Below are 26,255 nucleotides of genomic sequence, written 5' to 3'. Positions count from 1 at the left end.
TTATATGACAGTAAGTTTTGAGTTAAATTATGCTTAAAAGATGAAAATTAAAAATATCAATCATATATTTAACCAAAAGAAGTTTATTCAAACAAACAACTATGGAAGAGAAAAATAATAGTTTTAATAACATTAATTAACATACACTTAAGATATAACATATATATAAAAGCAATTGTGCATGGTAACAATTATAATATATTGTGTTTATTAAGTATGCCAGATATTTCTTTTATCATTATCCAAGAAACTTATTTTAATATTTTTATTTTTATAAAATATGAACATGCATAAAATCAAAATCATCGGCATTTACTTGTTAAGAAAAAATGTTAATCAAAGAAAAGTTCTAATCATCATCATTGTTACTTTAATGGCTAAATTGAATAATTATTCTTTTACTCATGGTGACAAAAGTAATTTAAAATAAATTATAATTGGTGTAAATTATGTCAAACTGAAATAGGACTTAATACTTAAAATTAAGAAAGTTAAAATCAACAAAAATCATATTAAAATAAAATGAGATAGGTAAAAATTAAAATGGAAAGAAAAATAACTGTGATTAGTTAAAATAAATTTAAATAATAATTTTTTGTAATTTAAAATCATTATGATTATTATTAATTATATTATTATAAGTAATAAAATTAGTGGGTGATGCTGATAAAATTAGGGCATATAAGCAATACTCTCATGTCATGTTGACTTTATTTTATTTTTATGTTATTAATGAAGGAAATACAAAATGTAAAAATCTTCACAAATTCATCTTGGCAATTCTTCTCTCATTCATTAAAACAATCACATATCTTTTTCGCTTTCTTTCCTTTACTAATGCAACAACATAAATATGCAACCAAAATCTTATTAAGTAATTTGATAGTTTGAAATTTTCTAATAAATAAAAAGGTTAAAATACACATTGGGTTCCTATTTTTGTTTAGTTGTGTCAATTCAGTCCTAATATATATTTTTTATTCAATCAAGTCCCAATTTTTGTTAATTTTGTTTAATTTGGTCTTTTTTTTGCTAACGTCGTTTAAATAATTTACGTCAACGAACAGTGACTCTCCCACGTGTCACTTCGTGATTTATTTTTTTATTTATTTTTTTCTTTTTCGAAAAAATTTCCACATGTCAATGCATCAGCGTGCCACATATCAGAGTTAATGTTTTATTTTCAATTTGGACCCATCTTCGTTATTTTTGTTCAATTTAGTCCTAGTTTTTTTTAAAGAATGGAGCAATCTTGTCCCTCTTCAAATTGAGACCAAATTTACTTTTTATATAAATGTTATAATGATGTTTTTATTAAAAAAAATTTAAGGCTACAATTATTTCGCTTTCATGATATAGAGGATGATTGGTTCATATTCAATTTTGCATTTATTTCTTTTTTCAAATGTTCATTTTGGTGTGATTTGCACCTCACCCTACACAAGTCTTTTTATTGTTCTCAGACTCAAATTGGCACATGATTCACAACATCTTTGTAATTGTAAGCTCAACTAGTAGACCGCGTTTTCTTAGCATATTGTTAGCATAAAAATATTTATACATACCAAACAATTCATCAAACAAACACTATAGCACAAATAAAGTCATCATAAACAAAGCCGTGGGTTAAAAGTAAAATAACAATAATAATTTTGAAATGATATTTATGTAATAAAACCTATTTTTTCAAATTAAGTATGCAAAAACATAAACTTAGCAATGATGCAGTAAGATAGTTAATTTCTTTAAAGGATGTAGAATTTATTAAAACTTTTATTACTAATTAATATAAGAAGTGCAGAAGACTTAATGTAAGTTTATCTATAGGAATAATCATCCTAGATATTTTGATTTTCCTTCTACAAAAGTGAATTGTAAGGATCTCTACATGGATGTAATAAAAACAAGCTTGCATAATACGAGAGAAAATTTATTATTTTTCGGTTTTTGTGTTTATTTCTTTCACTTCATCTACACTTTGGTGTGATTTGTAATTAACTCTACACATTCTTTTGTTATTAATGGATTCAAATTGACACTTGGTTCACAAAATTCTTTATTTTTAATTTATAAACTCTATATGCACAAAAAATGATTGTATACCATATAACCCACCAAGAGAACACAATCATAAACCAAATAGTGGATTAAAGGTAAGACAACATCGTTTTTGTTTGGTTAGACGATGTAGGTTAACGGTTTTCATTGAAGTAAATTTTATCTATAGGAAAAATCATCCTAGATATTTTTGATTTACCTTTTACGAAAGTGAATTGTAGAGATCTTTACGTGGATGTAAGAAAAATGTTTGCATAATACAAGAGAAAATTTATTCATTTCCAGTTTTTCTAGTTATTCCTATCACTTCATCTTCACTTTAGTGTGATTTGGATTTAACTCTACATATTATTTTGTTACTAATGGATTCAAATTGACACATGCTTCACAAAAATCTTTATTTTTAATTTATAAGCTCAATCAGCCTAAAAAACATTGTATGCCATATAGCCCACCAAGAGAACACAATCATAAACCAAGTAGTGGATTAAAATAAGACAACAGTAATACACATAATGATGATCTAGAATTGGTGTTGATGTATTACAATTGTTATACTACAAATTGTATAAGTCATTACAGAAAGATAAGTCACTAGTTTCACATCAAATTTCCTTCAAATACTTGTTTTGGTATTTGTTCTGCTAAGTAAATGTAGAAATGCCCCATAGCTCCGGTACGAAACTTGTTTTCATATACGGATTCCAGTGTTAGAATTTCACCATCCTCGATCTTGATAGAACCGGGTTTAGGATAACAAACTGACATCCCAACTAGGTAGCCCTTTTCATTTCCTGCTTCTTTTCCAGTCCCGTATTTTGGATTTGAAGTGCATAAAACCCTTCCATCCTAAGTTAAGCATAATCATAAATATAGAGATGATTTACTAAACCTTTTAATTCCTTATAAAGATATAAAAGTACCACCAAAGTTTATTCCTAATGAATATATGAATTACACAAAATTTAACGTAAGTTTATCTACATGATACAACTTATATGGGAACAAAAAGTATCAAATATTACCTGTCCATATAGAGTAACGTTGACAACACCGGTGTGCATATGAGCAGTGCCATATATAAGATAACCACCTTTTGTCATTGGGATGTTTGCTTTCTTAACATGAGGGAAGTCATTGTCATGATTTCTCGGGATCTTGTACTCTGCCTATAACAAATTGAGAAACTTATTTTACTCACATATCGACGAAAAAAGTAATTAATAGCCTAATACTTTTGTTTGGAAAAGAAATGAATTTCAAAAGTTTGCTTATGATTTGTAAAGTCTTGTGTGTATTGAACAAATGATCTACCTGACAATCATGAATTGTTGTAGAACCATTTGATCTTACACGATCAGTTGAATCAAGTATATAGAACTTAAGAGGCACTTGGTGTTCATCCCAATCAATCCACTTTATTTTGTATCTTAGGGCAAGTTTTCTCGTTGGGCCACGAAAACCATCTCTTAATTTGCATTGTACGTTATCTTGACAACAAAAGAGCCCTCCTTTATAATTTCTAGACAACAATTGACCATTGATGCCCGTTGTGACATTGTAAAAGTCCTTTGGGAGATTCATAAGCTTGCACCTACACTCTGTACACCCTTTTCTATCTTGTGTTCCACGTGTATCAATAACCATGATGCTAAACAACCATTTTTCTTTAAACCCATGCTTTATTTTTGTAGGATTGCCTAATTCAACTGCAAAAGGATCTGGAAGATTTGAAGATGTTCCTCGTGATTCTCCTCCCAAGCCCCAATAATGTGGAAGCAAAAAACCTTGGCATGCACCATCATTTCTTTCGAATTCGATACCATTGCTAAGGTCGTGAGATTGTTTAATGTACTGTGACATGGTAATGTTTTCAATATATTTTACAGCAAACCAATGATGAAGGTAAGTTTCATACAAAGGTACTGAATTACCATCTTCATCAACTACTTCAACATCAAAACTCTTGACCCCAATGTGACCCCTTGGAAATTCAATGTCTAGTAATGTTTTCACCACAACTTTCCCTGGTCCCACTTCAAAATTTTCAGACAAAAAGGTAGCTGACTTTATATGATTTTCACCAGACTCTAATACAACGGAGTCAGTTGTGTCAAAGAGCAACGCCATTATTGATAATAAAATTATTGCTCCTTTAGAGATAGTCCTCATATCAACCTACACAAAAATTGTTGCCATTAGCCATGAAAATATGCATATAGGGTCATTCATTTGATAATCTTGTAGATGATTTAAGATGTAGTGAAAACTTGTGAATTGGATAAGATGGAAAAGAAAAGGTAAAGTAATAGAAAATTGACGATAAAAAGTTCATACCATATAAGAAAAAGATAATGTGTTGATCATGGTGGTGATTTGTTCTTGGATGAAGATGTGTGATCGTTCAAATTTTAAAGTAGGTAAATTTATAGGTAGATGAAATTAATTGCTAGTTTTATATATGGCGGATCACTATATGACGATTAATCTGGCGTAACTAAATTTTAAATTGATGTTGGTTGTCTCTTCTTTGTTGGTTGTATAAGGTGTTTTGTAGTGTATTTAAACCTAAATTAACGTGTATTGACATAGTTTTACAGATCTACCAAACTATTTGGAAACTTTGTAACTATTTGTAGATGTAAAAACAACTTGATTAATGATTTGTTTGGGCAAACTTGACATGGTTTCACTTATATAGGTGTTTTTTTCCTAGATAGCAAAGTTCCAATATTATATGACAGTAGTTTTGGGTTAAATTATGCTTAAAAGATGAAAATTAAAAATATCAATCATATATTTAACCAAAAGAAGTTTATTCAAACAAACAACTATGGAAGAGAAAAATAATAGTTTTAATAACATTAATTAACATACACTTAAGATATAACATATATATAAAAGCAATTGTGCATGGTAACAATTATAATATATTGTGTTTATTAAGTATGCCGGATATTTCTTTTATCATTATCCAAGAAACTTATTTTAATATTTTTATTTTTATAAAATATGAACATGCATAAAATCAAAATCATCGGCATTTACTTGTTAAGAAAAAATGTTAATCAAAGAAAAGTTCTAATCATCATCATTGTTACTTTAATGGCTAAATTGAATAATTATTCTTTTACTCATGGTGACAAAAGTAATTTAAAATAAATTATAATTGGTGTAAATTATGTCAAACTGAAATAGGACTTAATACTTAAAATTAAGAAAGTTAAAATCAACAAAAATCATATTAAAATAAAATGAGATAGGTAAAAATTAAAATGGAAAGAAAAATAACTGTGATTAGTTAAAATAAATTTAAATAATAATTTTTTGTAATTTAAAATCATTATGATTATTATTAATTATATTATTATAAGTAATAAAATTAGTGGGTGATGCTGATAAAATTAGGGCATATAAGCAATACTCTCATGTCATGTTGACTTTATTTTATTTTTATGTTATTAATGAAGGAAATACAAAATGTAAAAATCTTCACAAATTCATCTTGGCAATTCTTCTCTCATTCATTAAAACAATCACATATCTTTTTCGCTTTCTTTCCTTTACTAATGCAACAACATAAATATGCAACCAAAATCTTATTAAGTAATTTGATAGTTTGAAATTTTCTAATAAATAAAAAGGTTAAAATACACATTGGGTTCCTATTTTTGTTTAGTTGTGTCAATTCAGTCCTAATATATATTTTTTATTCAATCAAGTCCCAATTTTTGTTAATTTTGTTTAATTTGGTCTTTTTTTTGCTAACGTCGTTTAAATAATTACGTCAACGAACAGTGACTCTCCCACGTGTCACTTCGTGATTTATTTTTTTATTTATTTTTTTCTTTTTCGAAAAAATTTCCACATGTCAATGCATCAGCGTGCCACATATCAGAGTTAATGTTTTATTTTCAATTTGGACCCATCTTCGTTATTTTTGTTCAATTTAGTCCTAGTTTTTTTTAAAGAATGGAGCAATCTTGTCCCTCTTCAAATTGAGACCAAATTTACTTTTTATATAAATGTTATAATGATGTTTTTATTAAAAAAAATTTAAGGCTACAATTATTTCGCTTTCATGATATAGAGGATGATTGGTTCATATTCAATTTTGCATTTATTTCTTTTTTCAAATGTTCATTTTGGTGTGATTTGCACCTCACCCTACACAAGTCTTTTTATTGTTCTCAGACTCAAATTGGCACATGATTCACAACATCTTTGTAATTGTAAGCTCAACTAGTAGACCACGTTTTCTTAGCATATTGTTAGCATAAAAATATTTATACATACCAAACAATTCATCAAACAAACACTATAGCACAAATAAAGTCATCATAAACAAAGCCGTGGGTTAAAAGTAAAATAACAATAATAATTTTGAAATGATATTTATGTAATAAAACCTATTTTTTCAAATTAAGTATGCAAAAACATAAACTTAGCAATGATGCAGTAAGATAGTTAATTTCTTTAAAGGATGTAGAATTTATTAAAACTTTTATTACTAATTAATATAAGAAGTGCAGAAGACTTAATGTAAGTTTATCTATAGAATAATCATCCTAGATATTTTGATTTTCCTTCTACAAAAGTGAATTGTAAGGATCTCTACATGGATGTAATAAAAACAAGCTTGCATAATACGAGAGAAAATTTATTATTTTTCGGTTTTTGTGTTTATTTCTTTCACTTCATCTACACTTTGGTGTGATTTGTAATTAACTCTACACATTCTTTTGTTATTAATGGATTCAAATTGACACTTGGTTCACAAAATTCTTTATTTTTAATTTATAAACTCTATATGCACAAAAAATGATTGTATACCATATAACCCACCAAGAGAACACAATCATAAACCAAATAGTGGATTAAAGGTAAGACAACATCGTTTTTGTTTGGTTAGACGATGTAGGTTAACGGTTTTCATTGAAGTAAATTTTATCTATAGGAAAAATCATCCTAGATATTTTTGATTTACCTTTTACGAAAGTGAATTGTAGAGATCTTTACGTGGATGTAAGAAAAATGTTTGCATAATACAAGAGAAAATTTATTCATTTCCAGTTTTTCTAGTTATTCCTATCACTTCATCTTCACTTTAGTGTGATTTGGATTTAACTCTACATATTATTTTGTTACTAATGGATTCAAATTGACACATGCTTCACAAAATCTTTATTTTTAATTTATAAGCTCAATCAGCCTAAAAAACATTGTATGCCATATAGCCCACCAAGAGAACACAATCATAAACCAAGTAGTGGATTAAAATAAGACAACAGTAATACACATAATGATGATCTAGAATTGGTGTTGATGTATTACAATTGTTATACTACAAATTATATAAGTCATTACAGAAAGATAAGTCACTAGTTTCACATCAAATTTCCTTCAAATACTTGTTTTGGTATTTGTTCTGCTAAGTAAATGTAGAAATGCCCCATAGCTCCGGTACGAAACTTGTTTTCATATACGGATTCCAGTGTTAGAATTTCACCATCCTCGATCTTGATAGAACCGGGTTTAGGATAACAAACTGACATCCCAACTAGGTAGCCCTTTTCATTTCCTGCTTCTTTTCCAGTCCCGTATTTTGGATTTGAAGTGCATAAAACCCTTCCATCCTAAGTTAAGCATAATCATAAATATAGAGATGATTTACTAAACCTTTTAATTCCTTATAAAGATATAAAAGTACCACCAAAGTTTATTCCTAATGAATATATGAATTACACAAAATTTAACGTAAGTTTATCTACATGATACAACTTATATGGGAACAAAAAGTATCAAATATTACCTGTCCATATAGAGTAACGTTGACAACACCGGTGTGCATATGAGCAGTGCCATATATAAGATAACCACCTTTTGTCATTGGGATGTTTGCTTTCTTAACATGAGGGAAGTCATTGTCATGATTTCTCGGGATCTTATACTCTGCCTATAACAAATTGAGAAACTTATTTTACTCACATATCGACGAAAAAAGTAATTAATAGCCTAATACTTTTGTTTGGAAAAGAAATGAATTTCAAAAGTTTGCTTATGATTTGTAAAGTCTTGTGTGTATTGAACAAATGATCTACCTGACAATCATGAATTGTTGTAGAACCATTTGATCTTACACGATCAGTTGAATCAAGTATATAGAACTTAAGAGGCACTTGGTGTTCATCCCAATCAATCCACTTTATTTTGTATCTTAGGGCAAGTTTTCTCGTTGGGCCACGAAAACCATCTCTTAATTTGCATTGTACGTTATCTTGACAACAAAAGAGCCCTCCTTTATAATTTCTAGACAACAATTGACCATTGATGCCCGTTGTGACATTGTAAAAGTCCTTTGGGAGATTCATAAGCTTGCACCTACACTCTGTACACCCTTTTCTATCTTGTGTTCCACGTGTATCAATAACCATGATGCTAAACAACCATTTTTCTTTAAACCCATGCTTTATTTTTGTAGGATTGCCTAATTCAACTGCAAAAGGATCTGGAAGATTTGAAGATGTTCCTCGTGATTCTCCTCCCAAGCCCCAATAATGTGGAAGCAAAAAACCTTGGCATGCACCATCATTTCTTTCGAATTCGATACCATTGCTAAGGTCGTGAGATTGTTTAATGTACTGTGACATGGTAATGTTTTCAATATATTTTACAGCAAACCAATGATGAAGGTAAGTTTCATACAAAGGTACTGAATTACCATCTTCATCAACTACTTCAACATCAAAACTCTTGACCCCAATGTGACCCCTTGGAAATTCAATGTCTAGTAATGTTTTCACCACAACTTTCCCTGGTCCCACTTCAAAATTTTCAGACAAAAAGGTAGCTGACTTTATATGATTTTCACCAGACTCTAATACAACGGAGTCAGTTGTGTCAAAGAGCAACGCCATTATTGATAATAAAATTATTGCTCCTTTAGAGATAGTCCTCATATCAACCTACACAAAAATTGTTGCCATTAGCCATGAAAATATGCATATAGGGTCATTCATTTGATAATCTTGTAGATGATTTAAGATGTAGTGAAAACTTGTGAATTGGATAAGATGGAAAAGAAAAGGTAAAGTAATAGAAAATTGACGATAAAAAGTTCATACCATATAAGAAAAAGATAATGTGTTGATCATGGTGGTGATTTGTTCTTGGATGAAGATGTGTGATCGTTCAAATTTTAAAGTAGGTAAATTTATAGGTAGATGAAATTAATTGCTAGTTTTATATATGGCGGATCACTATATGACGATTAATCTGGCGTAACTAAATTTTAAATTGATGTTGGTTGTCTCTTCTTTGTTGGTTGTATAAGGTGTTTTGTAGTGTATTTAAACCTAAATTAACGTGTATTGACATAGTTTTACAGATCTACCAAACTATTTTGAAACTTTGTAACTATTTGTAGATGTAAAAACAACTTGATTAATGATTTGTTTGGACAAACTTGACATGGTTTCACTTATATAGGTGTTTTTTTCCTAGATAGCAAAGTTCCAATATTATATGACAGTAAGTTTTGAGTTAAATTATGCTTAAAAGATGAAAATTAAAAATATCAATCATATATTTAACCAAAAGAAGTTTATTCAAACAAACAACTATGGAAGAGAAAAATAATAGTTTTAATAACATTAATTAACATACACTTAAGATATAACATATATATAAAAGCAATTGTGCATGGTAACAATTATAATATTTTTATTTTTATCATTATCCAACAAACTTATTTTAATATTTTTGTTTTTATAAAATATGAACATGCATAAAAACGAAATCATTGGCATTAGTTAAGAAAAAATGGTTAATCAAAGAGACGTTCTTATCTTCATCATTGTTACTTTAATGGCTAAATTGAATAATTATTCTTTTACTTTTGGTCACAAAGATAATTTAAAATAAAATATAATTGGTGTAAGTTATGTCAAACTGAAATATGACTTATTATTTAAAATTAAGAAAGTTAAAATTAACAAAAAATCATATTAAAATAAAATGAAATAGGTAAAAATTAAATTGAAAAGAAAAATAAGGGTGATTTGTTAAAATACATTTAAGTAATAACTTTTGTATTTAAAATTATTATGATTATTATTAATTATATTATTTGTTAAAACATACTTAACTCTTATTTTTATGTCATTAAACGAAGGAAATTCAAAATGTAAAATCTTCACAAATTCATCTTGACATTTTTTCTCTCATTCATTAAAACAATCACAAATCTTTTTCGCTTTCTTTCCTTTACTAATGCAATAACATAAATATCCAATCAAAATCTTATTAAGTAAATTGATAGTTTGAACTTTTCTAATAAATAAAAAGGTTAAAATACATATTTGGTTCCTGTTTTTGTTTAGTTGTGTCGATTCAGTCCTAATATTTTTTTTATTCAATCAAATTTTAATTTTCGTTAATTTTGTTTTATTTAGCCCATTTTTCTAACATCTTTTAAATAATGAATGTCAATAAATAATGACTGTCATTTGTCCCTTCCTAAGTTTTTTTTATTCCAAAAAATACTCAAGTGTCACCCCAACAATGTGCACCTATCAGAGTTAATGTTTTATATTCAAAATTTAGTTTCATATGTTATTTTTATTCAATTTAATCCCAATATTTTTAAATGATGCAATTTTGTCCCCCCTCCAATTTGAGATCAAATTTATTAAATATTTTTTAAGGTTACAATTAATTTAAAATTAGATTGAAAATGTTAAGAATGAAGACTACTATAATTAATCTAAAATTTTAAGAGGTTACAAATCAAATGTGATTTTTAAACTTTTATATCATTATGTGATTTTTAAAAATCACATTGTTACTTCATGTGATTATGTAATTTTTAACCTTTTCAAATTTTAAATCAATTATATTAGCCTTCATCATTAAATTTTTTGATCTAATTTTAAACTAATTGTAACCCCTAAACCCAAATATTTAATAAATTTTGAATTTTAATAAAAGCATCATTATAACATTTATAGAAAAAGTAAATTTGGTCTCAAGTTGAATAGGAACAAATTGAATATAAAACATTGACTCTAACATGTGGCACGTTGCTAGATTGACATATGGATATTTTTTCAAAAATTAAAAAAAAAAATTAACAAAAAATTAACAAAAATTAAAAAAAAAAACTAAAAAAATCATGAAGTCACATGTGACAATCAATATTATTGTCAATTATCTAAACTGTGTTAGATAAAAAGAACCAAATTGAACAAAATTTATTAAAATTAAAACCTAATTTAAAAAAAAAACTAGCGTATCGTGCTTGTGTGTATTATTTTTTAAATATGTGTGATTTTCTATTAGTAGGTAATAATATTGTAATATTATTAAATTAATATATAAAGTAAAAATATATTTATTAAAAATAAAGTAAAATATGTTAGAACAGATGAAAGAATAACCATTGATAAATAAAGAAGAAGAGAAAAAGCAGAGATAGTCGATTTTATAAAAAACTTGTAAAAGTAACGGTCAATTTTTAAAAATTTAATAAATTATTATATTTAAAGGGTAAAATTGGTATTTTAAAATGTGGGAAAAAAAAGAAGAATCATTTTTATATATTGTTATAAATATTCAAATTAAATTGACAAAACTGAAAAAAAAAATATTTTATTCTTATAAAAATATAAGAAGATACTATGAAGTGTTAGGTCAGTTTTCTTTTCTTTTTTTCTCAAATTTCGTTAAGGGTTACCCAAAAATCATTTTTTAAATCTATTACTTTTAGTAAGTGTTATTCAAAATGTAGAAAAAAGTGTCTGGTTATATATTCTAAAGAAGAAAAGTATTTTGAAAATGCAGATTTCAAAATCATTCCAAAATATAAATTTGAAATTGATATCTAATTATTCATTTTGTTCATTCCAGAACTTCTCATAAAAAGATTTATTCTCGTAAAATGAATATTTTAGAATGTTCTTCCACAAATGTGACATATTAAAATTTTATCATTTTATTGAGAAGGATTTCGATACAAATTTGAAACTGATATTTAATTATTCATTTTGTTCATTCCAGAACTTCTCATAACAAGATTTATTCTCGTAAAATGAATATTTTAGAATCCGTGTGACCTGCACTGAACCTCAGTGTTTGGAAATGTCGACTTTTGATACACGTGGTGCACACGCGCAGGAGTTCCACTTACGTGTTTATTTTTATTTTATGTTCATATTTTGATTATAGAAATGCTAAATTTTTCTTAATTTGTTTATATTTTAAAAAATTTCAAAAATATGTTGAGGTATCGATTGATTTGAATCCACTCCATCTCAAACCAAAATTAAATTAATTAAACTTGATGACAATTGATTCAGTTATTGAATTTGTGAGTTACATATTTAATGAACTAAAATCAAACTAAAGGTATAAATTTTCCATTATTTTTATGCCTAATTTGATGGTATAATAATATTTTTTGTCATTTAGATTTTACAAGATACTTACAACCAAATATGCTACTTTTACATCTTTTAATAATATATTTATGTGTGTATTTTTCACAAAATAAAGCATTTTTTTTCTTTTTGTAAATAGAATTTTACGTGTTTACCTGATATGGAAATAAAAATGCAAGTACACTCTTTATAAATATTTTCAATATGAAAAGAAAAACATCAAGAAAAATCTAGGTAACATTACATGGGACTTTAGGCATCTTGTAACACCTTGCTTATAACACAATTTGAATTAATTTCTCAAAAAATATTTAGAGAAGAAAATAAGTGATTTTTCATGATAGTAGAAGTGCATGAGTTGATTTAACAAAAAAAACTAATTAATTTTACTTTTTTTTTGATAAGTTTATCCAAATTGGCTCTATGCCATGTTGGTTTTCAAGTAGAGAAAAATATATGGATAGACTGATTTTTATGTTTTAAAACATATTAAAAATCTTTTTAATATACAAATATCAATGTAATTTGAAGACTCGGAACAATATAAAAATACTAATAGAAAATTTGAACTCATTATAAAACATAAATACTTTATTTCTTAGCAACCATTTTGTCCCCATAATTATGAAACACTTCAAAGGAGGACCTTTGTCAATTATTAATTTCATTTCTTAAACTTGTTTTACCACACAACATGAATTTACTCAATAAATGTAAAGAAAAATGTTACATAGGGTAGGGTAGAAGGGATTATACAGCTTATACCAAACATGCATGCATAGCACCAAGTGTAGAAATCATTGTTGTAAAGTTAAAGATTCCATGTACTCTGATACGTGTGATGGAAACTACTTAGTTTCCATAGTTTCCATCACATCACATACATCAGTGTACATTGAAAAACAAAGAAATCAGATTAAGATAGAAAGAAGTAACTCAACTTTATCTACACCATGATTGATGATCTTATACTGATTTTTCAATATCAATAGCACACAACTGAATCTAGATCCTCAGACCTACATACACCGCTAACATTTATTTTAGGACAACAAAGTAAGAGATATATAATTACATAGTAAAATATAATACCAATGACAAATACTATACCTTTCAATAACTTCATTCCCGAGCTACAATAAGTTCCTGCATGTTATCAGCCTCACCATTATCAGTAGGTACCAATATCTCATCTTCAGTTGTGAAATTGTATCTAGCACCAATGGCTCTTAAAAACTGATACACTTCAAACATGGTTGGCCTCTCCTTTGGAGTTGGCAGAACACAGTTGCATGCAATCTTCAGAAATTGGAAAAGCTCACTGTCAACATCCTTGTTGACCAATGATTCATCAATGGCATCATGGAGTTTTGCATTGTTTGTTAGCTCTGTGATCCATTCCACCAGATTTCCTTTGAAAGTTTCTGGTGCTTTAGCCACATTGGTGGGTCTTTCACCAGTCACCAACTCAAGAAGAACAGTGCCAAAGCTATAAACATCCCCCTTGGGTGTAGCAACCAAAGTTCTTGTGTACTCAGGAGCAACATAGCCCAAATCACCAAACTCCCCATTTACAAAAGTACTCAGATGAGTATCAATTGGGTTCATCATTCTTGCAAGGCCAAAATCAGAAATTTTCGGCTCAAAATCTGCATCCAACAAGATGCACTTTGAGCTTATGTTTCGGTGGATGATTCGGGGGTTGCAGCTATGATGAAGCCATGCTAACCCTTTGGCTGCTCCAATTGCAATTTTGAGTCTTGTAGTCCAGTCAAGGGTGCTCACACCATCTGCAGGATGGAGTTGGTCATGGAGATTTCCATTTGGCATGTTTTTATAGACCAAAAGCCTTTCCTTTTTGGCCATGCAAAAACCTAAAAGAGGAACAAGATTGCGATGTTTGACAGTCCCTAGTGTACCCATCTCAGACATGAATTCCTTTTCAGTGTACTGAGATTCCTGTAATCTCTTAACCATAAGTGTTGTGCCATCACCAAGCACAGCTTTGTAAACAGTTCCTGTTCTTCCTGAACCAATGATATTGGTATTGCTGAAGTTGTTAGTAGCCTTCATGAGATCAATCAACTTCATTTTTGAGATTGATTTCTCAAACATAGAAACCTGATATCCAATTCAGTATAGTTAGACTTAGGCACATTCTCACAAGAGTTCAGCAGTATGTAAATCATATGAACAGAGCTCTGTAAATCTTACACAGTCAAATTTTCAGAAAGTACATTCCACATTTTCTGGAGCAAATGTATCATTTATCATTTTGATTTAGAAAAAAACAAAGATATATGTTTCTCTGTTTGGCACTGCAGTATGCAAAACATGTTTTGCTAATTAATATAAACAAAGTAGTTAAGGAAATATAATGTTTATTAAGAAAATATTTCACTTGAAACTTGAAAGAATTTAACAGAAAAGGGATTTTTTTTTCTAACAATATGGTTCCTGCAGAAAACATTTGAAACTAATATCTAGTGCTACAAAAACACAACTGTATCTACAAGAAAAATGAATAGCTGTGTGCAATGCAAACAATTTAGCTTGCCTTAATTTGTTTAGTTCCTTTTAGACTTCTTGCCCATTTGTTTCCTTCAGGATCCTCCTCCTTCTTGAAAGAAACGCGTCGCACGAAGAAGAACATTCCAACTGCCAATCCTAATGCTGCAAGAGTCACCCCACCTGCAGCAGCTCCAGCAATAACAGCCATGTTACTCTTAGAACTCTTGGCTTGGCAAGACCCCAATCCATTACCTCCACACAGGCCTTGATTATTTGCATAATTCACTGAAACTTGAGAGCCAAAGCTTGGAACTTGCCCCGTCAAAAGATTGTTGGACACAGAAAAGATCTTGAGCCGTGAGAGAATACCAAATTGTAGAGGAATCTGACCAGTGAGTCTGTTCTGATCAAGTTTAAGGCTATTGAGAAAGGTGCAATTTGAAAGAGTCACCGGAATCGCCCCGGAAAATTCATTTGAAGAAAGGTCAAGAGAGGTTACAAATGGTACAAGAGTAGATATATCTCCCGGAATGGTTCCAGAGAGTTTGTTAATTGAAAGGTCTAACCCAGTTAAGCTGGAGCAATTTTGAATGGTACGAGGAAACTGGCCCTTGAGTCCCATATTGGACAGTCTGAGATTCAGGACCTTGTTCTCATCAGGGTGCCAACACTCAACCCCAATAAACTTGCATATAAACCCTTCAGTTCTGTTGTTGAAATCCCAAGAAAACTTCAAATAGTTATTGGGGTCTTCAAGGGCATCTTTGATAGTTTTTAAGCAGAAGATATCTGTATCAGTTCCATAGGTCATGCCACAACTAATCAGCAACAAGAAACTAACAACATGGTGGCTGAAAATCCTGCTATGCAGCACCATCTTCACCAAGATCCTAAACGCAAGCTAAGAGAAAGTAATGCAGACACCTCACCGAGATGGCTATCCAATCTAAGCAACAGCAAAACATACAAACCCCATAGCACTACAACCCTTCCATGAACAGCCTGAAAAAAGCAGAAAACACAGTTCAGCATCTCACACAAACCAAGTCAAATATCAAAAAGTAAACAAAATCATAAATAAGGCCAAAACCTGGATTTTTGTCGTAATAGGTATCAACTCTCTAATTATCGATTTGTTTAATCCTTTGGAGGGAGTTTGCTTTTGTATACTTTCTTGCATAGGTTTGATTAGGTCCCCATGTTTAGGTATTTGTTTTTCTTCTTTATGTGTAGTTTTTTATGTGATAACATATGATTGATGAACTTTGAGTGTTATTTTGCAGAGATGTCAAAATTCATGATGATGTCTAACATAAGTTTTTTTTTTTAAAATAAGGACGAAACCTGGATTCAGTTCTTTATAAACCGGTGTTGTTCTTCAATCAAAATTGGAATGTTTACAATGCAATCCACATGATAACAGATTTGCACTAGAGATCAACATAGATATTCGGGGAAAACCAGCAATTACGATTGAAAAGCATCACCAGAAACACCGTATAACTGACTACAAGCCACTTAGATTGTTATCCAATCCAAGCCACATCGCCACATAAAAATTACATAGCACTACAACCCTCTCAAGAACACTTACTGAAAACCAATTGAAAAGTAAACAAAAGAACACACTTCAGCAGTGCACACAAACCAAGTCAACCATCCAAAGTAAACATAAGCAATACCAACAAGAAAAAGAAAAAAGAAAAGAAAAACATATACAAGTCTTAGACCAAAACTCACACTCCAGCAAAGTAAGAATAATTGACAGAGGAAGAAACCCAGAATAGTTCATTCAACATACTAACGGGAAAAAACAAATTTTGCACAAGTGCTCAAATACCCACCTGGGTTTTCCGACAACCCAATTCAGGAAACCCCAAGAAGCTTTCCGAAAACTCTACTCTGCCCAAGAAACCACACACACTAAGTAAACAGCAGAAAATGAAAAGAAGCAAAATTTGCACATAAAAGTGAACAAAGAAGTTACCTTTGAGAGGTTTTCAGATGATAGTGTGGAAGTGAATGGGAGAGAGAGAAAAAAACAGAGTGGAACGGGTCAAAGAAGGGAAAGCCAACAATTTCCAAGCTAAAGAGGTGAAGACTTGGACCATACAAACGCGAAGACTTGTGAAAAGTGCTTCACTCAGTTGCTGTAACTCCTCGTTGTGGAAAATTAAGGGTCTTGCTATTATTGGACAAAAGAAAGAAAAGAAATTCAGACAACTCAGGAAAGAGAGAAAAGAAATTCAGACATCTCAGGAAAGAAAGAACAGATTTTTTTTCATTCTTTAATATTTCAGTTCTAAAAAGGTAAGTTTCTAACTGAAAATAATTTTTTTATTAAGATGCAGGAAGGAACATGTTTGTTTATGTTTCTAAATTTGTTTTAATATAATTTCTGATAACAATTCTATTTTTAATTCTTTAAACAGCATTCCGAGAATTCTGCTGATTAACAAGATACTTTATAAAATTTATAAAATGCAATTAATCTAATAATATTATTTACATTTTTCCACGTATAGTTTTACATGTGACAATAATAAAAAGTAAAAAAGTGTGTCATAAATTTTTGTATACATAATTGAATGTGTCATAAATTTATTGGTTGATAAATTTATTATTTTTCTCTATTATGTTTTTCAGGTCTTAATATGTCGAAAGTATCTATCAAACATTTTCCATGATATTTTATGGTCTTTAAGATCAATCAAGATGTCAAAAATTTTATATAATAAAGTGGTGTAACATTGATGCCAACTTTTTGTTTGAACATTGATGGCAACAGCTATACATGAAATTTCATTTAGTTTCTATTCATGGAGGATATATACAAATATCCTACTACATTATTTATTATTTGATCGTGTTTTACTTATTAATATGATGTGATAATATATAAATTTATTAAAGTGTATATATAGTAATAATTTATATGATAATATTAAAATTGAGCTCATAAAAATATTCAATAAATAAAGTATTTATTACAAATTTTTTAATTGCAAAAAAAAAATTAAGAAAATGCCAATTAGTTGTTTTAAAGCATTGCTTGGTTAAAAACTAAAATTAAAAATTGCATGACTCGATCTATTCCATTTTTGTTAATGTCATTTAAGTATCTTTCAGAAAAATGTAATCTAACACTAATATGATTATCCTAACAGATTAATTTGTAATTTATTTAAAATATTTAAATATTGGAATTGAGGATAAAAACCAAGTCATTCAGATAAGATTTGCACCAAGAAATTTTTGGGTAAAAAGTGGTTCTGTGGTTCATGCTGGTGAGGTTTTGGTTTGGTTATTATGTGGTTGTGAGGAACACCCTTTTGGATTTTCATGCTAAATGTGAAGACTTTAAGGATGCAACTGAAACCTTTTATGATTCAGATAAATGGGTCTGGTTGCTTGGTCAGCACTCATTGCTGAGTATGCTCAAAAAAGGGACTTGAGAGTGTTGCACAAGAACTGTTTGATGAAATGTCGAATAAAGAGTTGGTACCACAGAATGTGATGATCGCAGATACACAAAAGCATGTGGAGATGCAGTGTGCTAGGAGACATATTTTTTATGAGGATCCTATGAGGGATGTTAGTTGGAATAGAAAATGCATTGATCGGTGGTTATATGCTTGGTGGCTTGAACTAGGAGGTGTTGGAGTTGGGAAGTGTTTGATTTCATTGCCTCCATGAACATTGAACTTAATGCAATTGTTTGAAGATTCTGTTTGGTGCTTGCAAAGTTCATGCAGATGTTGAATTGGCAAAATGAGCAGCTGCATAGAATGAGAGCGATCAGAGTGGAAACTGTGTTGTTTTCAAAGATATAAAATAAAAACTTTAAGAAGAAGAGTAACTCACAAAAATCCTTGGATATAATACTAGGATTTTAGGGTTTATGGTTTAGAAATTTTCACTGAAATTTCTAAATGTCAATGATATGGATCAAGATATCATCACTTTTCATACGTGTAGCTACCTGATTTTCACCATAAAGAAACCCTTTTCTCGTATTTTGTTTTAATTAATTTGACTATTTAGATCTTCAAAATAATACTAGAATAGGGATAATTTAGTAAAGACAAAAATGTTTAAATTGTAATGAAATTTTTTTACATAAAACTTATGGTAATTATCACTATATATTATCAGATATCAGTTAAACTGATGTCTCAAAACAAATCTATTATTTATCATCACAGAAAAAAATTATTTTAAAGAAATTAAGACCCATATAATTTTTATTGCAAAGATTATATACTTCTATTGTTTTATTTTGTACCAAACCCTAAATCATAAATCTAACTGATGGTTATATCATATGCCTTTTTTGATTCTCTGTTATGAATTACAAACTTTAAATTTGGTCTTGCTAATCCCAAACAAATAGTTAGTAATTTAGTGGGTGTAGTTAGTAATTTAGTGGGACAAATAATTATCATTAAGAAAACATTGATTTCAAATTCAAATCTACTCTAAGCGTCGGTATTAGATAAAAATAAGTAAGTTAACTATTATATAAAAAATAAATTCATAAATTCATTATTTTAAAATTTGTAGATTTAAGATATGTTAATATCTTATAGATCGAATTAATATCACATTTATATACCAAATAAATTATCGGAAAGGAAAAAAAAAAAAACTCATTAACAACGAGAAATACAAATTTAAAAATACCATCACAAATGTTAGAAACCAAAGGAGGTTTTAGTTAATAGCAAGTACAAAATCAGACAACGACATTATGAAACAAAAACAACATTCTATTATAGAGGAGTTTAGATAGCAGGTCAAAAAAAGAAAAATTTGTCAAAACATTATTTCTGTATATTCTTATTTCTCCATCTTACACATACTCAGAGGTATGTTTGAAGAAATTTCTTGACAACTTTTTGAAGAACAAGTTTTGAACATGTAAATATATGGATTTATCTTGAATGAGCAGTTTCAATTGTTGGGGCAAGGCTTCAACGAAGGTCCACACAACCCTTCATTGTTTGAATAATTGACCACAACACGACCATCGGTAAAGTTCGGAACAGGCCCAGTCAAAGAATTGTTGGAAACAGTAAAAATCTTGAGGCGTGGCAGAAGGGCCAGTTCCTGAGGAATTTCACCACTGAGATGATTCTGATCAAGTTTAATGGTGTTGATGTAGGTGCAATTTGCAAGACTCAAAGGAATAGGTCCAGAAAACTGATTTGAAGACAGATCAAGAGATGTCACAAATGGTAGAAGAGTGGCAATGTTTTCTGGAATGCTTCCACTGAGATTGTTACCTGAAAAGTCTAATCCTGTTAAGCTTGTGCAGTTTTCAATGCCTGGAGGTAAAACACCACTCAGACTCATGTGTGAGAGTTTGAGATTCAAGACCCTGTTCTCATCAGGGTGCCAACATTCAACACCATTGAAGTTGCAGATAAAGCCTTCAGTTTTGCTGCTGAAGTTCCATGATTGGAGATGCTTGTGAGGGTCTTGTAAGGAATCTTTGATGCTTTTCAAGCAGAATATGTCAGTGTCTGTTCCATGGGTGTTTCCACAGATAATCAGAAACAAGAGGGTCACAGAAAAAGTGAAACTTTGGCTACTTTTAACCATCTTCACCAAGAGTGTGCACCTGAGGAAATTTGACAAGAAACAAAAATGGTGACAAATTTCAACAGTGTTGTGTTGTGTGCAATGGCATAAGTTTTTAAAATCACCCAATGAAAAAGAAGTATGCTTTTAGTGAATTTGGTTATGGGTTCCTCTAAATTTTTAAGTTTGGTTTTAGTTTCTCTAAAAAAGTTCTCTTTTTTTTTATCTTGCTATGCAATTTAACCCTAACCAAAAAACAAAGGCACCCAAAAACTTACGATGCAACGAACACTGCTTCACATAAGGAAAAGAAAGCATCAATAAAGTTGATGTGAAAGAGAGGCAATAACTTTTGCACTTATATACATGATGGTTTTGAATATTATAGGAGAGAGCATTGAAATTAAGGACAAGATTATAACATCTTGGAAAGGATCAAACGAGGAAAACCAAAACAAAACTCTGAAGTTTGAGAGAAGACTTGGACTGCAGAAAACGCGTTAGTAAAAAGTGCTTATTTAGTTGCCGTGATTGACCTGCTGTAAGGATACGGAGCCATATTAAAAGAGCCAAAGAAAATAGAGACACAAAAAGAAAGAGTCCAAGTTTAAGTCTTTGAAAACAGAGTATTGTATATATACATTGAAAGGTATGTTTTCTTACTTTTACACATAATAGGTTTAATTAAGTTTCAATTTTTTTATAAATTTAAATATTTTTAATTGAATTTTTATTAAAAATATATTGAGTATTCAAATTTTTTACACTTTTTAATTAAATATCTCTCATTTAATTTTTTTGTTTTTGTTTTATAACTTGTTATATTACTATGTCATTTAGCTTAGTTGTCCTCATAGGTCAATAAATACGAGAATTTATAATTATATAAAACAAATAAATTTGGATTTTTTTTGTTTATTTTTCTGGTGTGGTTTCTTTGACCTTCCTTTAAAATATATTGATTTCTCATTTTTAATGTTTTTTATGTTTGAAATCAATATATTTTTAATATTCAACAAATGACAATCTTATAAACTTTAAAAGAGAATCTAGATTAAGACTACTACAAATCAATATGTAGTTGATATAAAACTGCTACAAATCAACACATAGTTGAGATAAAATGACAATCAATGTTGTTCATATGTGAGGTTAAATGAGTTGTTTGATCCTAATTTTGGTTGTATTACTTCATGTAGGTCTTTTACTCTTTTTTTTTTTTGTTTCAATTAAGTTCAGTATATTAAAAAATTGATTCAACTAGGTCTTTTATATTAGATCCATACCAATGATGTTTCACTTGTTAATTCATAATTTTTTTAAAACCTTTTTAATTTCTTTTCAATTATTTTTTAATTTTTTTATTAAATATCTCTCATTTAATTTTTTTATAACTTTGTATTTGTACTTATATAAACAATGTGTAGTTAATATAAAAAATAAATTATTTTTATTTAAAATAAACATGTTGATAATGAGATCATTATGTTTCTTTAATACTTTTCATGTCATCACTTACAGTGATCAAAGGACTGTCACACTGCCTGTGTCATTAATGTACATAGACTATGATTCTTTCTTGTTATTCAATTCGACACATTTTCAATGAAAACAATTAGAGTCACCATTAACTGTAATATATGTTTATGTTAATCACAAAAATCTCATATTTCTTAACACGTGGAAACAAAAGTAAGTAACATCACCAAGTAAGATATCAACCACGTTATTTAACTCCTCCGCTTACACTTGGAAATTATAAGGTTGACTTGATGGATTGGAAGCGAATGTAAAGAAAATTGTGGGTTCAATTTTTTCCACTAACATAATATTAACAACTAATATTACCGATAAAAAAATAACAATCACACTATCCCGTTAACAAAAAAAATGAATAATCAAGACTCAATTAAAAGATATAAAAATTTAGAGTAAAAAAAATTAATAGAAATTCAATTAAAAATACCCAAAAATATTTAAGACAAAAAATTTAATTAAACTTATATAATACCATTTAAAACAACTAAACAATATCGATAGGAGTCATCTTAACTGTTGCTATTACTATTTATTGGGAAGTGAAGATTCTTAGTAAACAAATATATTTTTAATTTCAATCTCATAAATCAAAATATGTAATTCAAAATATGTAATGTAAGATTTATACCCAAGTTCTTTGTTATTATATGATCATATTCTTTTTTCGATGTGTGAGTGAGATCGTCAAGAAATTAACATTATTTCAAAACCCACAATTTCTATAAGATATATCACCTTTTCACTAGAAAGCTTATTAAATAAATCACAGAGGCTACTATCACTATGATTACTGATTGAAAGCTAGAAACTGTGATAAATGCAGACACAAGTAAGCATCATGGAGAGGCACAAAGTACAGTTTTTGTTCCCTAAAGTTTCCTACTCATAATCACACATAAAAAGCCATGCACCAATATGGACTCTTTTCTAAGTTTAACACTTTCCCTTTTCAAACCAAGAACACATAATAACCTAATCAGCAATCAAACACAGAGAAAAGCCTCAAAGAACACTTCAAACCAATGATCCAACAAATCAAGAATCATCACAATCCCAAACTTCATTAGTTACTACATGTTTGAATAAACAACTTTAAAAAGAAAGAAAAAGAAGTTTATTTTTTCTATAAACTATAAAATTAGTCTACACACGTAAAATGATTCATAAAACTTACATCATATAATACTTTTTTATTGTAAACATTTATGAAGATCTAAATAACTCCAAGATCATGTGGGGTTCCACCTGAAATTACAATTGTTTTTGAGAAAAAAATAGTGACAAATTATAATTGACCTTTATTCCAAAACAAAAGTAAGGTTCAAGAAGAATTTGTGTGCAAGCAAGGAAGAGTTGTCATCATAAGTCAACACAATGTAAATCTAAGGGTAGAAATATATATATATATATATATATATATATATATATATATATATATATATATATATATATATATATATATATATATATATATATTTACGAGAGTATGTTTGTGGGAGACATGATTTTATCTCATGGTGTCTCACTCTACAATAGTTTATTTATGAGATTGGTCTTATAGACTAGGTTTTTTTCCCAAACTGGTGCAATTTTTTTCCCAATTTCTTAAAATGGTGTAGATTTTTTTTTAATTCCCGGCAGAGGTAAGTCGTGAGAAAATGGAACGACTTCATCTTAAAGAAGTCGTGCCAAATTAAGGCGACTTTGATTAATTTGAGCTGAAGTCGTCTCAAGTTGAAGAGACTTTAATATTTTTCATGAAGTCGTACCAAACGGAGACGACTTCACTTAAATTAATTACGAGAATAATCAAAGTCGTCCTATAATGGGACGACTTCATAACAAGGAAAGTCTTGCCATATTGGCACAACTTCAGTAATGGGTTTTAAGGAAGTCTTTCCATAATGGCACGACTTCAATATTAGGGTTTTAAGAAAGTCTTGTCATATTGGCACGACTTCAATATTGGGTTATTAAGAAAGTCTTGCCATAATGGCACGACTTCAGTATTAGGTTTTCATGAAAGTCTTGTCATTATGGCACGACTTTAGTGTTTTCGGTATAAAGGAAGTCTGGTCATAATGGCACGACTTCATAGTTGTAAGTGAATAACAAAGAAAAAGTTAAATTGAAAAGAGAAAAAATATTGAATTATGATAAAATTAAATTGAATAAAAAAGTTAAAATTTGTATTGTACCGAGATATAAAAAAGTAAAGAAAAGAAAAAAAAGAGTTTTTTAATAACAAATATATAAGATCCAATAATTTTTTAGTTGATATATATTAAAATAAAAGTGAACAACAAAGTTGGTAAACCAAAGATACGAGAGTTACATAAAATAAAATTTCACTATTTATTTGGGCAGTTGCTTCTATTATGACCAATACTTCTGCAAAAAGAACATTTCTTTGGTTTATTTGGCAACGAATGGTCCATTTCGTTGTGGATACGAGTTGTAGTTCGTCTTCCTGGTTTGTTGTGTCGCATGTGAGGGTCAGGCATTAAACTTGGACCAGTATAAGTAGACCAATAATCTTCATTTTGAACAGGCTGAAATTGCACCTCATAGGCCTTGAAAATATTTTGGAGACTATAGACAGGGTCCACGAATGTCGAAGGCTGTAAATGGAAGGATGAGCAAATAGCCATTACATGAGTACAAGGTAGGTGAAGAGCTTGAAACTCCCCGCAGTCACACCACCACTCAGATAACTTAACAATGTATGACATTGGATAACTTAACAATGTATGACATTCGCCTTTGCAATCAGCATCCAACGATGATGTAAGTCACCTCACTTGAACAATTTAGTTGAAATTTTTTATCATCTTAACTTAATATTTTAATTTTATATTACAGTACGATATGCCACAAGAGTCTACCCAACCTTCACCACACACTCCTTATCAGCATGTTGGGTCTTCTTCATATGTTCAACAACCTCAATACCAGTCGTTTGGTCAACCGGGTTTTCAACCACTTCCTTTTCCACCATACTTGGATGCATCACAACCAATGTCTTCACATACTCCATTCCAGCAAGTTCCATACACATACAACATGTTTCCTCAACAACTAGACACTTTTTCTGGTCCTACACAAAATGTCTTTGCAACTTCTTCGTCAACACCTCCGTCTGCATATCCCACATCCTTCCAGCAATATTATCGACCTACAATGTCGCCACAAATGGTGGAAGATATAAACCAAAGACAACAACATGAAGATAATGATGATGACGATCCAGTTCAGAGCCCTCAATTAAGACCTAGACGACACCGAAGAAGACCTCCTTGTGGCACAGGCTCTCATAGATAACTTTGATGCCATATTATAACAAACCAAAACATCATAAAATTTTTAATTACTTATATGCATTATTATTTAATTAATTAATATGACTAAAAAATATTTAATTTTTATTCGAACTAAAGTCGTCCCAATATGGTACGACTTCTTCATTATCAATACAACACTAAAGTCTCTCCAATATGGGACGACTTATTCATTAACAATTTAATACTGAAGTCTTCCCATATTGGCACGACTTTGCTTAAAATGTTAATTAAAGTCGTCTGAATATGGCACGACTTCTTCATAACACAAAAGTCTCTCCATGTTGGCACGACTTCAACTCATTTTAATTAAAATCGCCTCATTTTGGCACGACTTCTTCATATTGAAATCGCACCATCTTGGCACGACTTACCCTTCGCTGGAATTTTAAAAAAATTTGCACCATTTCAGGAAATGCGTAATTAAATTGCACCAGTTTGGGAAAAAAACCTATAGACGACTTGCTAACCCTAGTTTATCTTAAAAGAACATAATCACATTGATGGGACTTGAAAATGATATTGGAGAAACAAATTAGAATAGAATATATTTTCTTAGAAAAAAAATTAGAACAGAATAATCAAACAATAAATTTGATTCAAATAACTAAAATTGATTTCGAATATATAGAATTAACTATTCCGATCACACGATAAGAAAACGCATATGTGTTTAGATTTGAAGAAAGGTTGTGGCTTTTCAGAATGGAATAGGATGAATCTCAAGTTCTTTATATTAATATAAAGGAAAGATAATATCATTTGAGATAAAAATTTATAAAAATTAAGT

General features: G+C 29.5%; 4 protein-coding genes across 6 annotated transcripts; all 4 read right to left on the bottom strand.

Annotated features, from left to right (window-relative positions):
• Positions 1 to 2,624: 2,624 nt before the first annotated feature.
• On the bottom strand, positions 2,625 to 4,470 carry LOC114165071. Its single transcript, XM_028049725.1, has 4 exons — positions 4,396 to 4,470; positions 3,373 to 4,236; positions 3,084 to 3,227; positions 2,625 to 2,907 (listed from the first exon to the last, which is right to left on the bottom strand). The coding sequence occupies exons 1-4, from the start codon at positions 4,423 to 4,425 to the stop codon at positions 2,659 to 2,661; spliced, it is 1,287 nt and encodes a 428-aa protein (XP_027905526.1). The 5' UTR covers positions 4,426 to 4,470; the 3' UTR covers positions 2,625 to 2,658.
• A 2,949-nt stretch (positions 4,471 to 7,419) lies between these two features.
• LOC114165074 lies at positions 7,420 to 9,257 on the bottom strand. Its single transcript, XM_028049727.1, has 4 exons — positions 9,183 to 9,257; positions 8,160 to 9,023; positions 7,871 to 8,014; positions 7,420 to 7,694 (listed from the first exon to the last, which is right to left on the bottom strand). The coding sequence occupies exons 1-4, from the start codon at positions 9,210 to 9,212 to the stop codon at positions 7,446 to 7,448; spliced, it is 1,287 nt and encodes a 428-aa protein (XP_027905528.1). The 5' UTR covers positions 9,213 to 9,257; the 3' UTR covers positions 7,420 to 7,445.
• Positions 9,258 to 13,269: 4,012 nt separating this feature from the next.
• LOC114166875 (probably inactive leucine-rich repeat receptor-like protein kinase At5g48380) lies at positions 13,270 to 17,256 on the bottom strand. 3 transcript variants are annotated; one of them, XM_028051752.1, is made up of 4 exons: positions 16,993 to 17,256; positions 16,850 to 16,907; positions 15,052 to 16,007; positions 13,270 to 14,615 (listed from the first exon to the last, which is right to left on the bottom strand). In XM_028051752.1, exons 3-4 carry the CDS (start codon positions 15,880 to 15,882, stop codon positions 13,617 to 13,619), a joined length of 1,830 nt encoding a protein of 609 aa, XP_027907553.1. In that variant the 5' UTR covers positions 15,883 to 16,007; positions 16,850 to 16,907; positions 16,993 to 17,256; the 3' UTR covers positions 13,270 to 13,616. The 3 variants fall into 3 exon arrangements, with proteins under 3 accessions (XP_027907553.1, XP_027907554.1, XP_027907555.1); XM_028051753.1 differs by having other exon boundaries at positions 16,850 to 16,902; positions 16,993 to 17,250; XM_028051754.1 differs by lacking the exon at positions 16,850 to 16,907 and having other exon boundaries at positions 16,993 to 17,250.
• Positions 17,257 to 19,753: 2,497 nt separating this feature from the next.
• On the bottom strand, positions 19,754 to 21,042 carry LOC114166429 (probably inactive leucine-rich repeat receptor-like protein kinase At5g48380). The gene is made up of 2 exons (XM_028051164.1): positions 20,867 to 21,042; positions 19,754 to 20,628 (listed from the first exon to the last, which is right to left on the bottom strand). The coding sequence occupies exon 2, from the start codon at positions 20,607 to 20,609 to the stop codon at positions 19,959 to 19,961; it is 651 nt and encodes a 216-aa protein (XP_027906965.1). The 5' UTR covers positions 20,610 to 20,628; positions 20,867 to 21,042; the 3' UTR covers positions 19,754 to 19,958.
• Between the last annotated feature and the right edge of the window lie 5,213 nt (positions 21,043 to 26,255).

The sequence above is a fragment of the Vigna unguiculata genome, chromosome 10 (assembly GCF_004118075.2).
Source record: "Vigna unguiculata cultivar IT97K-499-35 chromosome 10, ASM411807v1, whole genome shotgun sequence".
Taxonomy (NCBI): Eukaryota; Viridiplantae; Streptophyta; class Magnoliopsida; order Fabales; family Fabaceae; genus Vigna; species Vigna unguiculata.
The sequence above is the reverse complement of the archived record's forward strand: the minus strand, read 5'-3'. Positions and strand labels throughout refer to the sequence as shown.

Excerpts from the sequence above, each read along its gene's own strand:
- LOC114165071 (XM_028049725.1), bottom strand. The coding sequence starts at position 4,425 with ATGATCAACACATTATCTTTTTCTTATATG. Across the intron at positions 3,228-3,372 it reads CAACAATTCATGATTGTCAG|GCAGAGTACAAGATCCCGAG; the intron begins GTAGATCATTTG and ends AATTTGTTATAG. Across the intron at positions 2,908-3,083 it reads ACGTTACTCTATATGGACAG|GATGGAAGGGTTTTATGCAC; the intron begins GTAATATTTGAT and ends TGCTTAACTTAG.
- LOC114165074 (XM_028049727.1), bottom strand. The coding sequence starts at position 9,212 with ATGATCAACACATTATCTTTTTCTTATATG. Across the intron at positions 9,024-9,182 it reads CATTATCTTTTTCTTATATG|GTTGATATGAGGACTATCTC; the intron begins GTATGAACTTTT and ends ATTTTTGTGTAG. Across the intron at positions 8,015-8,159 it reads CAACAATTCATGATTGTCAG|GCAGAGTATAAGATCCCGAG; the intron begins GTAGATCATTTG and ends AATTTGTTATAG.
- LOC114166875 (XM_028051752.1), bottom strand. The coding sequence starts at position 15,882 with ATGGTGCTGCATAGCAGGATTTTCAGCCACCATGTTGTTAGTTTCTTG. Across the intron at positions 14,616-15,051 it reads AAGGAACTAAACAAATTAAG|GTTTCTATGTTTGAGAAATC; the intron begins GCAAGCTAAATT and ends ATTGGATATCAG.
- LOC114166429 (XM_028051164.1), bottom strand. The coding sequence starts at position 20,609 with ATGGTTAAAAGTAGCCAAAGTTTCACTTTTTCTGTGACCCTCTTGTTT.